The sequence below is a fragment of the Chiloscyllium plagiosum genome, unplaced genomic scaffold (genome assembly GCF_037043375.1).
Source record: "Chiloscyllium plagiosum isolate Xiang-an unplaced genomic scaffold, Cpla_swu_hap1 HiC_scaffold_9, whole genome shotgun sequence".
Taxonomy (NCBI): domain Eukaryota; kingdom Metazoa; phylum Chordata; class Chondrichthyes; order Orectolobiformes; family Hemiscylliidae; genus Chiloscyllium; species Chiloscyllium plagiosum.
The window spans coordinates 68,826,506-68,841,870 of NW_028270147.1; the positions used below are offsets into that span (position 1 = coordinate 68,826,506).

Here is a 15,365-nt window from a genome sequence, read left to right on the forward strand (position 1 = left end):
AGATAGAAGATGCACACGGTTACAGAATAAGGGAACACTGATTTAAAACTGATTCACAAGGGCACTCCTTCTCCCAAATGGTAGCAATGGCTGGAATTCTACATTCAGATCACAAAGTTCTGGATGTAAAACTCGCTAAGATCACAAAGTATTTAAAAAGGAGGTAGATGGATTTTTGAGATGTTGGTGACTTGAGGGCTATGATGAACTGGCATGAAAGAGCAGTTGGCACCTGGGGTGGATCAGCCATGAACTTGTTGAATATGGGAGAGGTTTGAGCCAAATAGCATACTCTGCTCCTAATGTCAGTATTAAATCCTTGTCAGCTCGGCTGCAGTTTGAAATCCTAGCAGCAGGCTATTGGAAAACAAAAATCTTTTCTGATTTCTTAAACCAATTGCGTAGGAGTAACAGGGTGGCCTGTTCTTTGGCTGTAGAATCTAGAATCATAAAATCAGAAATAGGAAGGTCTCTTGGGTAAAAGTTAATGGAAAGATCTTAATTAAACATGTATCTTAGTGAATAACTGGCATACTGAAGAGAATCATGATGTACCTTTTGAGACGGTACCCTCATATTAAGAAAAGTTAGTTTCTAGTTCTAGCACACTGGATACTAAAACGGTATGGTAAAAACAATGACCTCAGTTGCTGGAAACCAGATTCTGGATTAGTGGTGCTGGAAGAGCGCAGCAGTTCAGGCAGCATCCGAGGAGCAGCAAAATCGACATTTCGGGCAAAAGCCCTTCATCAGGAATAAAGGCAGAGAGCCTGAAGCGTGGAGAGATAAGCTAGAGGAGGGTGGGGGTGGGGAGAAAGTAGCATGGAGTACAATAGGTGAGTGGGGGGAGGGGATGAAGGTGATAGGTCAGGGAGGAGGGTGGAGTGGATAGGTGGAAAAGAAGATAGGCAGGTAGGACAAGTCATGGGGATAGTGCTGAGCTGGAAGTTCGGAACTAGGGTGAGGTGGGGGAAGGGGAAATGAGGAAACTGTTGAAGTCCACATTGATGCCCTGGGGTTGAAGTGTTCCGAGGTGGAAGATGAGGCGTTCTTCCTCCAGGCGTCTGGTGATGAGGGAGCGGCGGTGAAGGAGGCCCAGGACCTCCATGTCCTCGGCAGAGTGGGAGGGGGAGTTGAAATGTTGGGCCACAGGGCGGTGTGGTTGATTGGTGCGGGTGTCCTGGAGATGTTCCCTAAAGCGCTCTGCTAGGAAGCGTCCAGTCTCCCCAATGTAGAGGAGACCACATCGGGAGCAAAATTTCAACTCCCCCTCCCACTCTGCTGAGGACATGGAGGTCCTGGACCTCCTTCACCGCCACTCCCTCACCACCTTTATTCCTGATGAAGGGCTTTTGCCCGAAACGTCGATTTTGCTGCTCCTCGGATGCTGCCTGAACTGCTGTGCTCTTCCAGCACCAATAATCCAAAATACTAAAACAGTATGTCAGCTCAAATTTTAGCATTACTCAGGGGATGCTGATTGTACTTACCAGAGCCTAAATTTGCTCTCGTTTACTATGTAAATCAGCAGAACCTACTTGAACAAAACATATCTTGCTGGAACAATTATGAAACCCAGAGACACCAGCAACAACCTCAAACTTCATTTACACTTGATTATGAATCAGACATCTCCATTCTACATATTAAAGATTACAGCAATCTGTTTAACCTGTCTTTGATTTCTCTAACTATAAACTAGCAACTTTAACAAGTGAAGTAATGAAGTGTAAAAACACAAAATTGATTTTAACATGGCACTGTGCAGTACTGTATTATTTGATTGATACTAAGCAGTTATTGCTCCAAACCAACGAAACGTACTACTAAAACATGCAGTGAATATTTTCTTCGGGCAGTAAAATTCCACTCAAAGAAGACATATCTTGTCAGACACATTTTCTCACATTTCCTGGTTTCATTTCTATCTTTGTTGCTGTCGTTATGGTTGCCCTTCCTGCTCCATTACCAACTTTTCATTTATATTTGAGCACATTTATTATGTCGACATAAAGTTCAAGTATTAACACTTTTTGAAGAAAATCCGAATATAGAAGTGAAAACAAAAACAAAAAATAAAGTGCTGGAAGTAAAAATCTAACTCCTTCAGCACTTGAAAATTGAACACATAAATTGAAAGATGGGGTTAACGTATGGCCGGGCTAGCTCAGTTGGTAGATAATGGGATTCTTAACCCAAGGTCAACTCCCACATTAGGTAATTATTTTTCCAATGACGGTTGAGTAATTAGATGCAAGGTTTCTGGAGTTCAGAAGGAGGAGAGGTGATCACGTTGAAAAATCCAGAAAAGCGCAACAAAATATGACATGTGCTTTCTATCTCCTAATCTTATCCCAAAGCTGCAGTTAATGGGAAATCCCAGTTTTCTGACCTGTCTAGAACACTTGATGCTTCACTTTGCAACCAAGGTCCTCCAGGGCAGCTTTTGCCAGGCCCTCGCAATCTTATTGAGTGGTCTCATTGAAACATTCAAGATAATAAAAAGGGCTTGACAAGGTGGAGATTGAAATACAGGAACCAAGAATGTCTGCAGCACCTGGTCTGCTCTTGCATCCATCATAAACACCATGTGCGAGATTCTCTACCTTTCTCTACCTGGAAATGTCAAGACTGTTTGGCGAGAATAACCAGGAGATCCAGGAGCTACTATCACAAGTGCAAGGTGTTCCTCAAGTGGAAACACCACCAGCAGTTGAAGGAAAAGATGCAGGTCCACAAACAAATGAAGGCTGAGGTCCAACAAAAAATTGTGACTCAAAGAACAGACGGTGGATGGAATGATGGTGCAAGAAATCCAGGAACTCACCCACAGCCTTGTGTGTGTGGATTCTTCAGTGTAATGAAGATTACCTAAAGCCCAAGCACCCAAAGATGTGCCCCACAGAGAATGCCACACAATGTGGGGTTCATCAAAGATAGGGAGGCAAGTCAGCACTCTTTAGACGGAACACTTCGCGAGTCTGAACCAAAACTCATTCCTTGATGTTGGTACCCCTGACCATATAGCACAGCTCCAGCCTGGTCAGCAAGGCCATCTAACAGCTGTGAACCAACAAAGCCACCAGTACTTGAAAACAGTATTAAAGCACTCTCGGTAAGAATACAAGACCACATTTCCCTCACTTGGAAACAGGAGGACATGATAGCTGGTCTCCAAGACCTCATAATTGTGGTCAGCTTCGATAAAGGAGATAAGGCTGATCGTGTAACTGACAAAGGGTCTCCCTGCTGTACACAAGAGGTAATGTTCCCTCTAACCGGTGTGGCTACACAGCCACTGAGAGGGTCCGCGCATGCTGATCAGAAGTCTGTGAAGTGGCAAGGACTAGAATGAAAACGGGCCATCGGGAAAGTCATTGCAAGTATTCTCCTTAATCTCCTTCTCAGAGTAAATGAACAGCTCCTCCAGGAGACAAAATGAGGATTCTGTTCAGTAACAGGGAATGTGAGCATGTTCTTTATAGCAGATCCAGAAAGTAGAAAGCAGCAAAAGCTATAATATGGCCTTCTTTAGCCCCATAAAGCCTTTCAATCTGTCAACTGGGAGGCATTATGGAGTGTTCTCTTCAAATTTTGCTGCTGACTGAAAGTCATTACCATTCTTTGCTTGCTACACAACAATATACAAGCCATGATCCTAACGAAAGGACCCACCATAGATCCAATACATGTGCAAATTTGGGTCAAGCAAGACTGTTTCGTCGAATCAATCATCTTCTCCATTTTCCTTATCGAAACACTCCACCCCACACCCACTAGAGGTTCCTACCGGAGTGGAGCTTCTCTATAGGATGAGCAAAAAATTGTTTAGCCTACATTGCCTCCAGTCTTGAACCAAGACCCCAACCTCTGTCATTGAGGCTGCAGTACATTGACAATGTTTGTATGTGTATACACTCAAGAGGCCAAGTTCGAAATCATCAACACATTCACTGAGGCACATGAGGAAATGGGACGTGGGCTAAACATCCAGACAAAGATTCTCTACCAGCTTGCTCCCACTACTCAGGGCTCTCCCCCAATAATTCACAGTGAGCCAGTGGACAAAGTACATCAACTTTCATATCTTAGGAGCATCCTTTTATCAAAAGTAGGCATTGACAATGAAAGTCAACATTGCTTCTAGTGTGCCAGTGAAGCCTTGACTGTGAAAGTAACAGAATGTTTGATGACAAAGACCACAACCCCAGCACCAGGCTCATGGTCTACAGGGCATTAATGCCATCTTTATGTATCAGAGATTTGGACAATGTACAGCAGATAGCTCAGATCTGGGGAAAACTAGTGATGTCTTTTCAAAATACCACAAATTCATGGCAGGTTTGATATTCCAATATCAGTGTTCTCCCTCAACCTAACATCGAGGCCCTGGTTACTATCAATCAGCTCTGCTCAAGAGGCAACACTACCTGCATGCCTGACACAGGACTTCTAAAACAAGCTCTCTGCTTGCAGCTTTGTCTCAGAAAGCAGTTACCAGAAAGGCTGAAAAAACACTTGAAGAGCATCCCTGAAAAAAATGCAACGCCCAAGCAACTCATGGGAATGTCATCTTGGACTCCCAAACCAGGGAAATAGTCATGACAGTTCCAACCATTTTGAGCAGCTTTAACAGTTCTATGTGGAAGCCGTGCACTATTTGCAGATCCAGCATTTAACCGTTTAGTCACCTCAGAGATCACAACACCGGAGCAGAACAAAGCCATCCCATCTCAAGGGATTGCCGAAGATGATGCATAGACACTGAGAAGTCATTGCCGAGTCTTAATTAAGGTATTGTAATCTAAGATAAAATAATGATCAATTAGGACCAAGATGAGGAAAAATTTCTTCTTTTGAAGACTTGTAATTTTTTTGAATTCTCTACCTCAGAGATTGTGCCAGCCATGATCATATTCAATGGCAGAGGAGACTCAATAGACCATATGATCTGCTCCTGCTTTGTGTTCCTTATATTTTAGATAAAAATCATTCTGCTTTACTGCCTGCGATGAAGAATTTCTATATAAAACATTGAAACTATTTGTCTTTCCTGATCTTGACAGACTGTGAGTCAACGAGCTAGAGTCTGAGCTTCAAATATTGAGACTCAGAGAGGGGGGAAGAGTTACCTGGACACTGTTTCAGGAGACAGTCATACCCCTTAGACTAACTAACTCGAATTCAGTCAGTGGTCAGGGACAAGAGGGTGTGGCTGTGAGTGAGGCAGGTAGAGGGATTCAGGAAGTAGAGTTGCAGGAGCCTCAGCCTCTGTCCTTGTCCAACAGGTTCAAGAGTTTGGCTCCCTGTGTAGATGAAAATGGGGAAAGAGAAGAGAAATGTTGTAACTGGGAGTAGTATAGCTAGAAGCATAGACACTGTTGTCTTTGACCAGGATCGAGAGTATCGAAGGTTGTGTTGCCTGCCTGGTGCTCAGGTTCGGGATACCGCATCTGGGCTGAAGAGAAACTTGGAGTTGGAGGGTAAAGATCCAGTGGTTGTGGTCCACGTACGTACCAATGACATATATAAAACTAGGGGAGAGATTCTGCTAAGGGAGAGCTGGGAGTTAAATTAAAAAGCAGAACCAAAAAGGTAATAATCTCTGGATTACTACTTGAGCCACAAGCTAATTGGCACAATAATAGTAAGCAGTCAAATGCGTGGCTCAAAGATTGGTAAGGAAGAAATGGGATATTGGCACCAGTACTGGGTAAGAAAGGGCCTAACCAATGTCCTGTACATTACCTCCCAACTCTTACACTCAATTGGGTGACCTTATACAGGTTTTTAAAATCATGAGGAGCATGGATAGGATAAACAAACAAGGTTTTTTATCTGTAGTGGGGGAGTTCAGAACTAGAGGGCACAGGTTTAGGGTGAGAGGGGAAAGATATAAAAGGGACCTAAGGGGCAACTTTATCACGCAGAAGGTGAGCTGCCAGAGGAAGTAGGGGAGGCTGGTACAATTAGAGCGTTTAAAAGGCATCTGGATGGGTAAGTGAATAGGAAGGGTTTAGAGGGATATGGGCCAAGTGCTGGCAAATAGGATTAGATTAAGTTAGGATATCTGGTCAGCATCAATGAGTTGGACTGCAGGGTATGTTTCCATGCTGTATATCTCTATGACTCTGTGACTTGTTCCGATGGGACCATCTTCATCTAAACTGTGCTGGGACCAGAGTTCTAGTGAATGGCATAACCAGAGGTGTAGATAGGGCTTAAAACTAAATGAAGGGAGGTGGGGGTGTGGGGGGCACTCTATAGGGGAAATTAGAAAATCCAAATTAAAGGAGGTAAGAGTGCAGAACTCTGGGGAGGTTATTAAAATCACCAGCACACACACAAATGGGACTGAGTGTATTGAATGGGTTAACAATCAAACCTCAAGCACACTGGACAAACAAATGACAATGAGAAGAGGGACTGTTATTCAGGACTGAAGAGTTATATCTGAATGCATGCAGTATAAGGAATAAGATAAATGAGCTTGTGGCGCAGATTGAAATTAGCAGGTATGACATGGTGGGCATTACAGAGATGCAGCTGCAAGACATCAGGATTAGGAGTTGAATATTCAAGGATATACATCCAATCAAAAAGTTAGGCAGGTGGGCAGAGGAGGTGGGGTTGCCTTATTATTTAAGAAATGAAATTAAATAGATAGTAAAAAATGGAGTAGGGTCAGATGGTGTTGAATTGGTGTGGGTAGAATTGAGGAATTGCAAAGTTAAAAAAAGACATAGCTGGAGTTATGTATAGGCCTCCAAATAGTAATCAGGTGCTGGGGCGCAAGATACGCCAGAAGATAGAAAAGATGTCTAGGAAAGGCAAAGTCACAGTGACCATGGGGAATTTCAATATGCAGGTGGACTAGGAAACATCAGGTTGGCATTGGAGTGGAAGAAAAGGAATTTGTGTAATGTCTATGACATGGCCTTTTGGAGCAGCTTGTGGTGGAGCCCATTAGGGAACAGGCAATACTGGATTTAGTGTTGTGCAATGGGGCAGACTTTATAAGGGAGCTTAAGGTGAAGGATCCTTAGGAGGCAGTGACCATCATACGATAGAATTTACTCTGCAATTTGAGAGGGAAAAGATAGAAGTAACGGTATTACAGCTGAATAAAGGCAACTACAGAAGCATGAGAGGGCAGCTGGGTAGAATTGATTAGAAGAGGGCCCTAGCAGGAAAGACAGTGGAATAGTAATGGCAGGAGTTCCTAAGAATAATTAAGGAGACACAGCAGAGAGTCATCCCAAAGAAGTGCGTGGAGTTTGCACATTCTGCGTAGGTTTCCTCCGGTTGCTCCGGTTTCCTCCCACAGTCCAAAGATGTACAGGTCAGATGAATTGGCCATGCTAAATTGCCCATAGTGTTAGGTGCATTAGTCAGAGGGAAATGGGTCTGGGTGGGTTACTCTTCGGAGGGTCGGTGTGGACTTGTTGGGCCAAAGGGCAAGAAGCATGCTGCAGGAAGGATGACGCAACGAAGGCTGACTAGGCAAGTCAGGGATAGCGTAAGAGCAAAGAAGAAAGCATATAATGTGGCAAAGGGCAGTGGAAAACCAGAGGATTGGGAAGCTTACAAAGACGAACAGAGGGCAACAAAAGAAGAAATTAGAAGGGAGAAGATTAAATAAGAGGGTAAGCTAGCCAGTAATATAAAGGAAGACTCTAAGAGTTTCTTTAGATATATAATGGGCAAAAGGGAGGCAAAAATGGACAGTGGGCCTCTGGAAAATGATGCAGCAGATAGAACATACAACATTACAGTGCAGGAAATGTGTTGCTGGAAAAGCGCAGCAGGTCAGGCAACATCCAGGGAACAGGAGAATCGACGTTTCGGGCATAAGCCCTTCTTCACTCAAACATTACAGTGCAGTACAGGCTCTTCGGCCCTTGATGTTGCACCAATCTGAAGCCCATCTAACCTACATTATTCCACTTGCATCCATATGCCTATCCAATGACCATTTAAATGTCCTTAAAGTTGGCGAGTCTACTACTGTTGCAGGCAGGCCATTCCACACCCCGACTACTCTCTGACATCTGTCCTTTATCTATCATCCCTTAATTTAAAGCAATGCCCCCTCGTGCTAGCCATCGCCATCCGAGGAAAAAGGCTCTCACTGTCCAACCTATCTAATCCTCTAATTATCTTGTATGTCTCAACTAAGTCAACCTTCTTCTCTCTAACGAAAACAGCCTCAAGCCCCTCAGCTTTTCATCATAAGACCTTCCCTTCATACCAGGCAACATCCTAGTAAATCTCCTCTGAACCCTTTCCAAAGCTTCCACATTCTTTACACAATACTCCAAATGTGGCAGCACAGCTGCTGCATGACCTCATGGCTCCGAAACTCAATCCCTCTACCAATAAAAGCTAAAACACCTGTCTGCCTTCTTAACAACCCTATCAACCTGGGTGGCAACGTTCAAGGATCTGTGTATCTGGACACCAAGATCTCTCTGCTCATCGACATTACCAAGAATCTTACCATTAGCCCAGTACTCTGCTTTCCTGTTACTCCTTCCAAAGTGAATCATCTCACACCTTTTCGCATTAAACTCCATTTACCATCTCTCAGCCCAGCCCTGCAGCTTATCTATGTCTCTCTGTAACCTACAGCATCCTTCGTCACTATCCACAACTCTACCAACCTTAGTGTCATCCGCAAATTTACCAACCCATCCTGCTATGCCCTCATCCAGGTCATTTATAAAAATGACAAGCACAATGGATCCAAAACAGATCCTTCAGTTACCCCACTAGTAACTGAACCATCAGATGAATATTTCCCATCAACTACCACCCTCTGTCTTCTTTCAGCAAGCCAATTTCTGATCCAAACTGTTAAGTCACCCTCAATCCCAAGCCTCCATAGTTTGTGCAATAGCCTACTGTGGGGAACCTTATCAAATGCTTTACTGAAATCCATACACACGACATCAACCGCTTTACCCTCATTCACCTGTTTGGTCACCTTCTCAAAGAACTCAATAAGGTTCATGAGGCATGATCTACCCTTCACAAAACCGTGTTGACTATCCCTAATCAGTTTATTTCTTTCTCGATGATTATAAATCCTATCTTTTATAACCCTTTCCAACACTTTACCCACAACTGAAGTAAGGCTCACAGGTCTATAATCTCCAGGATTATCTCTACTCCCCTTCTTGAACAAGGGAACAACATTTGCTAACCTCCAGTCTTCTGGCTCTATTCCTGTAGACAATGATGACATAAAGATCAAAGCCAAAGGCTCGGCAATCTCCTCCCTGGCTTCCCAGAGAATCCTAGGATAAATCAAATCCAGCCCAGGGGACTTATCTATTTTCACACTCTCCAGAATTGCTAACACCTCCTCCTTACGCGCCACAATCCCATCTTGTCTCATGGCCTGTATCTCAGTATTCTCCTCCACCACATTGTCTTTTTCTAGAGTGAATACTGATAAAAAGTATTAATTTAGCACTTCCCCTATCTCTTCTGACTCCACACACAACTTCCTACTACTATGCTTGACTGGCCCTAAACTTACTCTTGTCATTCTTTTATTCCTGATATGCCTGAGGGTTTTCCTTGATCCTATCTGCCAATGAGTTCTCATGTCCCCTCCTGGGATCTTCTTAGCTCTCTTTAGGTCTTTCATGGCTAACTTGTAACTCTCAAGCACCCTAACTGTGCCATCACTTCTCATCCTAACATGAGCCTTCTTCTTCCTCTTGACAAGAGATTCTATTTCCTTAGTAAACCATGGTTCCCGCACTCGAAAAATTCCTTCCTGCCTGACCGGTACATACTTATCAAGGACCTGCAGTAGCTGGTCCTTGAATTAACTCCACATTTCAACTGTGTCTATCCCTTGCAGTTTCCTTCCCCATCCTATGCATCCTAAATCTTGCCTAATCGCATCTAATTGCCTTTATCCCAGCTATAACTCTTGCTCTAGGGTAGATACCTATCCATTTCCATCACTAAAGTAACCATAACTGAATTGTAGTCACTATCACCAAAGTTCTCCAAATCTAATACATGGCTAGGTTCATTCCCCAGTACCATATCTGATGTGGCCTCACCCTTGTTGGCCTGTTACAGGAGATCCTCCTGCACACATTGGATAAAAACTGATCTATCTAAAGTACTTGAACTATAGTATTCCCAATCAATATTTGGAAAATTAAAATCCCTCATAACAACCACCCTGTCACTCTCGCTCCTATCGAGAATCATCTTTGCTATCCTATCCTCTACATCTCTGGAACTATTTGAAGCCTATAGAAAATTTCCAACAGGGTAACCTCTTCTTTCCTGATTCTAATCTCAGCCCATACTATCTCAGTAGGTGAATCCTCAAACATCCTTTCTGCAACCATAATACTGTCTTTGACTAACAGTGCCACACCACTCCTTCTATTACCATTTTCTCTGTCCTTACTGAAACATCTAAATCCCAGAACCTGCAATAACCATTCCCGTCCCTGCTCTACCCATGTCTCTGAAAGGGCCACAACTTCAAAATCCCAGGTACCAAACCATGCTGAACGTTCACCCACATTATTCCGGATGCTCCTGGCATTGACGTAGACACACATCAAACCAACTTCTTGCTTGCCAGTGCCATCTTACAATACTGAAATCTTAGTTCTGACTTCACTCCTCTCAACCTCCCGTATACTTGAACTACAATTTTGAGGAGTTGAACATGTGGCTACAGGGAATGCGCAGAAAGGAGGGGTTTGGATTCCTGGATAATTGGGGCTCTTTCTGGGGTAGGTGGGAACTCTACAAACAAGATGGTCTTCACCTGAACAAGAGGGGTGCTAATATCCTGGGGCGGTGGGGGAGAAATTTGTTCATGCTCTTTGGGCAGGTTTAAACTAATTCAGTAGGGGGATGAGACATAGTAGTGGGGCACAAAGAAATGGCTGAGAAACCAAGTAACTTCTTCGCATCAGTCTTCATGGTGGAAGACATGGGTAATATTGCAAAAATTCAAGAGCTGAATATGGTGGCCATCACCAAGGAGAAGGTGCTAGAAAAACTGAATGGCCTGAAGGTGGATAAATCACTTGGACCAGATGGACTACACCCCAGAGTCCTAAGGGAGATAGCTGAAGAGATAATTGAGGCATTAGTGGTGATCTTTCAGGAGTCGCTAGAATAGGACAGTGTCCCAGAGGACTGGAAAATCACTAACATAACACCCTTATTTAAAAAGGGAATAAGGCAAAAGACAGACAATTACAGACCAACTAGGCTAACTTCAGTCATGGGTTAAGATTCTGGAATCCAATGTGAAGGATGAGATTTCTGAATACTTGGAAGTGTATGATAAAATTGGGCAAAGTCAGCATGGTTTTATCAAGGGTATGTTACCTGATAAATTTGCTAGAATTCTTTGAGGAAGTAATAAGCAGGTTAGACTAAGGAGAACCAATGCATGTTATCTAACTGGACTTCAGGAAGGCCTTTGACAAGGTGTTACTCTGGAGGCTACTGAGTAAGATATGGGCCATGGTGTCAGAGGCAAGATGCTGGCATGGATAGAAGCTTGGCTGTCTGGCAGAAACAGAGAGTGGAGATAAAAGGGTCCTTCTCAGGAGGCTAGAAGGTGACAAGTAGCGTTCTGCAAGGCTCAGTGTTGGGACCACAACATTGCACTTTAATACGTTAACAATCTAGACGATGGAACTGACTGCATTCTGGCTACGTTTGCAGACGATACAAAATTAGGTAGAGAGATAGGTAGCACTGGGGAGGCGGGGAGGCTGCAGAAGGATTTGGACAGATTAGGAGAGTGGGCAAAGAAGTGGCAGATGGTGTACAACATGGGAAAGTGTGAAGTCATTCACTTTGATAGGAAAAACAGAGGTATGGACTATTTTCTAAATGGGGAGAAAATTCAGAAGTCTGAAGTGCAAAGAGACTTGGGAGTCCCAGTCCAGAATTCTCTCAAGGTAAACTTGCAGGTTGAGTCAGTAGTTAAGAAGGCAAATGCAATGATGGCATTTGGACTTGATTATAAAAGCAGGGATGTACCTCAGAGGCTATATAAGGCTCTGGCCAGGCCACATTTGGGAGTATAGTGTGCAGTTTTGGGCTCCTCATCTCAGGAAGGATGTACTGTCCCTGGAGCGTGTTCAGAAGAGGTTCACGAGGATGGTCCCAGGAATGAAAAGCTTAACATTTGAGGATTCGGAGTTTATACTCTATCAAGTTTAGAAGCATGGGGGTGATCTAATTGAAACATACAGAATACTGAATGGCCTCAATAGAATAGATATTGGGATGTTGTTTACATTGGTAGGAGAGACTAGAGACCGAGGTAATAGCCTTAGAGTAAAGGGAAGACCTTTTAGAACAAAGATAAGGAGAAACTTCTTGAGCCAGAGAGTGGTGAATCTATGGAATTCATTGCCACTAAAGGCCGAGGAGGCCAGGTCATTGAGTATATTTAAAACTAAAATGGATAGGTTATTGAGTACCAAGGCGGTCAAGGGTTATGGGGAAAAAGCAGGAGAATGAGGTTGAGAAACTTATCAACCATGATTGAATGACAGAGCAGACTCAATGGGCTGAATCGCTTAATTTCTGTTTCTCTGTCTTATGATCTTATAATGTATTTTAAAGATTTTCTGTTTTTATTTAAGCTTTATGTTGCACTTCCCAATGAATGATATTTTAACATAGCAGTTTAAACAAAAGTTTATCAATCGGCAAGTAACTTTATCATTTCTTACAGCATAATGATTCAGAATAATAGAAAATGTAGCTTAAAATGAAAACATAGAAACAAAGAAACTTTACATAAAGGCATTAAAAGGTTTTTTGTCTCCCCACTTGCTAACAAGATAACAAAGGTTTGTTTCATTATAATACCTACAGTTTACACAAGTAGTGAGTCTGTTTGGATTGATGCAATATTCTACAATTTTGTTGCATGAATATTAGATCTTATCAGTCAGAGAAAGGAAGCGTAAAAACTGAATTATTGGCAATATCAGCTAGCACACAACTTGCTACACAATTATCAAATTACACTTGGGAACTACCTGCATTAAAAGACTTGCCAACTTCATTATACATTTCTCCTGGACAGCTAGGTGCTCACCTTTGAATTCCTGTCAGTAGTTCTTTTACAGCAGGCATCAATCTTTGCAGGCTCTGAAATGCTTCCTCAGGAAGTGGCAGCTTGCTGTCAGTTACAACAGTTAATGGGTTGTGAGGAAGGTTGAAGGTTGCAAAAATTAACGAGCTGGTGGGGAAAAAAAGTAATCTCTCAATCTCATGAGCTGTCATACAAGATCAAAGCAAAAACAATTTACTTTATATGAATATGGAAGATGAATATTTTATTTACAGGATTGCTCGCACAAGTTAATAAAAACTCTCACTTGTTAGTTAGGAAGCAGATTGTGATTTCTGGGAATTTCAATTTGGTGGTTTGAAGTTTGGCAGTCATTCAGTAGATAACCATTGATAGTTGGTTTACATTTCACAAATTTCAACTTTACAAGATAACATTAGGTTTGCTATCTCAAAACCCAAGTAACAGTTCATCCAGTTTTTCCACTCCAGTCAAAATGCTTACATCATAGCAGCATATAGCAAACAGCAGAATGTGCCTAAATCAAAACCGCATACAGTTTGACTAACACTTACTTATATGTTCATCAGTAAATAATGCCTTTTTTACCTGTATTTGTTTATTATATTCCATACATTTTCAAAGGTGGCCCAGATTTGTTGAATTCTGTTCACATCTTGTGAGTTATCCATTTCTGACGTGGGGCATCCACTGATACAGTTGAATGGAAAGACAGTCACATTTCTTCCTGAATCTGGATTTAAAGGTGGCGCGAATGGAATTTCCAGCTTTTCAGAAGACCCTTGTGACCATTCTGGCAATGTTGAAGTTAGTTCATTTTTGCTGCAATACTTTACAACAAGGAGAAAGAAAAATGATTTCTAACCTTAGACCCCAAATATTCATCCACCTTTTATTCTTTTTTTAATGAGGGAAGGTACTGACTCTTTTGTCCAATTGTGGTAATTTACTTTCAATTCATAGCCTGACAAGGGAGCCCACAACTCCCCATTCCCCATACCTCTCTCCTACCCACTTCAGAAACATCTTTCCGTGGGGCCACTTTTTCCCCATTAATTTCATATGTCATATGCTCCCTGCTACTTTGCTTGGGGATTTCATACTGTGTGCATCGATTCCTGATAATGCAAAATTATTAGATCAGATATTTGCATTCGGTGTACTATTCCTGCATAAAGCAGACTAAAGTAGTTAGGGTTAACATTTCAAACAAGAAAAAAGACCAGCTGGTCCATTCCACATACCATAATCTACTCTCAGAATTAATTCAATCACTCACCCCAACATCGATGCAATCACGTGGAAGTAGAAAACAAATCAGGTAAAAATCCGAGATGAGAAATCACTGAGAAGAGGACATTGACTACAATGGGGAACTCCAGAAGTGCTCAGTGTGATTGGATGCCCCATTCTAATATGACTGTCTGCCACTGCAATAGCCCCAGTCTAAAATTCCATCAAATTTATTACTGCTGTAAGTAATTGCTGCTACTGTGTTTAATCCACAACAATATGAACTTTAACATCGGGATGGGACCATTCGTCGCCGCCGATTAGCGCCTTTTCACCGCTGAGGACGCTTCGTCACCGCCCATTGGCCGCTGAGGACGACTCGCCACCGCAAGTGTTTGTAACTCATTTTTATGTATAAACCAATAAAATGATATTTACTTCACCTAGTTTTTTATCAACATGTACTATGTTGTTGTATAAATAAAGGGGACCGAGAAGTATGAAAGAACAGGCGGGAGGGAAAACAATCAGTACATATATATATTTCCGGTGGTGAATAGTCTCCAGAGGTCAAACGACCCCAGTGGAGAAATGCTGGTGGTGAACCGGCAATGGCTAATCGGCGGCGGCAAATATGCCGTGGTGAATTGTCACCAACCCAACTAACATAACATCTGTCCCAATATTACAAGAAGGTGATTAAAGTACAAAGGTACCTCAGAAATCTTTTCACGCAACTCATCTATGACAGCCAAGGTGCGTGGGAGAATGCCACCATAACCTGACCTTGAGTTGAAGGCTTGTATTAGTTTTTGGGATTCTAGCAACATCCAGGTAACAGTAAAATGATTATACCGTGACCTTTTACCTAGATGGTGATAAAGAAAGTCAAGGTTAAAGGCAGTAAATCAAACAGTCCTTCAAAACAAACATTAGTCCTGGGATTTTAACAAAACGGAGAGCCAGAGCAACAGGTACTTTTGCAACATTGTGCCAATGAATGAACTTGTACAAAACT

At 42.5% G+C, this 15,365-nt stretch overlaps 1 protein-coding gene across 1 annotated transcript in view; it reads right to left on the bottom strand.

Moving 5' to 3' along the window:
• The window catches only part of swt1 (SWT1 RNA endoribonuclease homolog), a 139,160-nt gene that overhangs the window by 18,933 nt on the left and 104,862 nt on the right, over positions 1-15,365 (bottom strand). The window contains exons 14-16 of the mRNA XM_043699544.2: positions 15,064-15,215; positions 13,703-13,944; positions 13,118-13,261 (exon numbers count right to left, since the gene is read on the bottom strand). Coding sequence (XP_043555479.2) covers positions 13,118-13,261; positions 13,703-13,944; positions 15,064-15,215 — 538 coding nt within the window. The remainder of the gene's footprint in view (positions 1-13,117; positions 13,262-13,702; positions 13,945-15,063; positions 15,216-15,365) is intronic.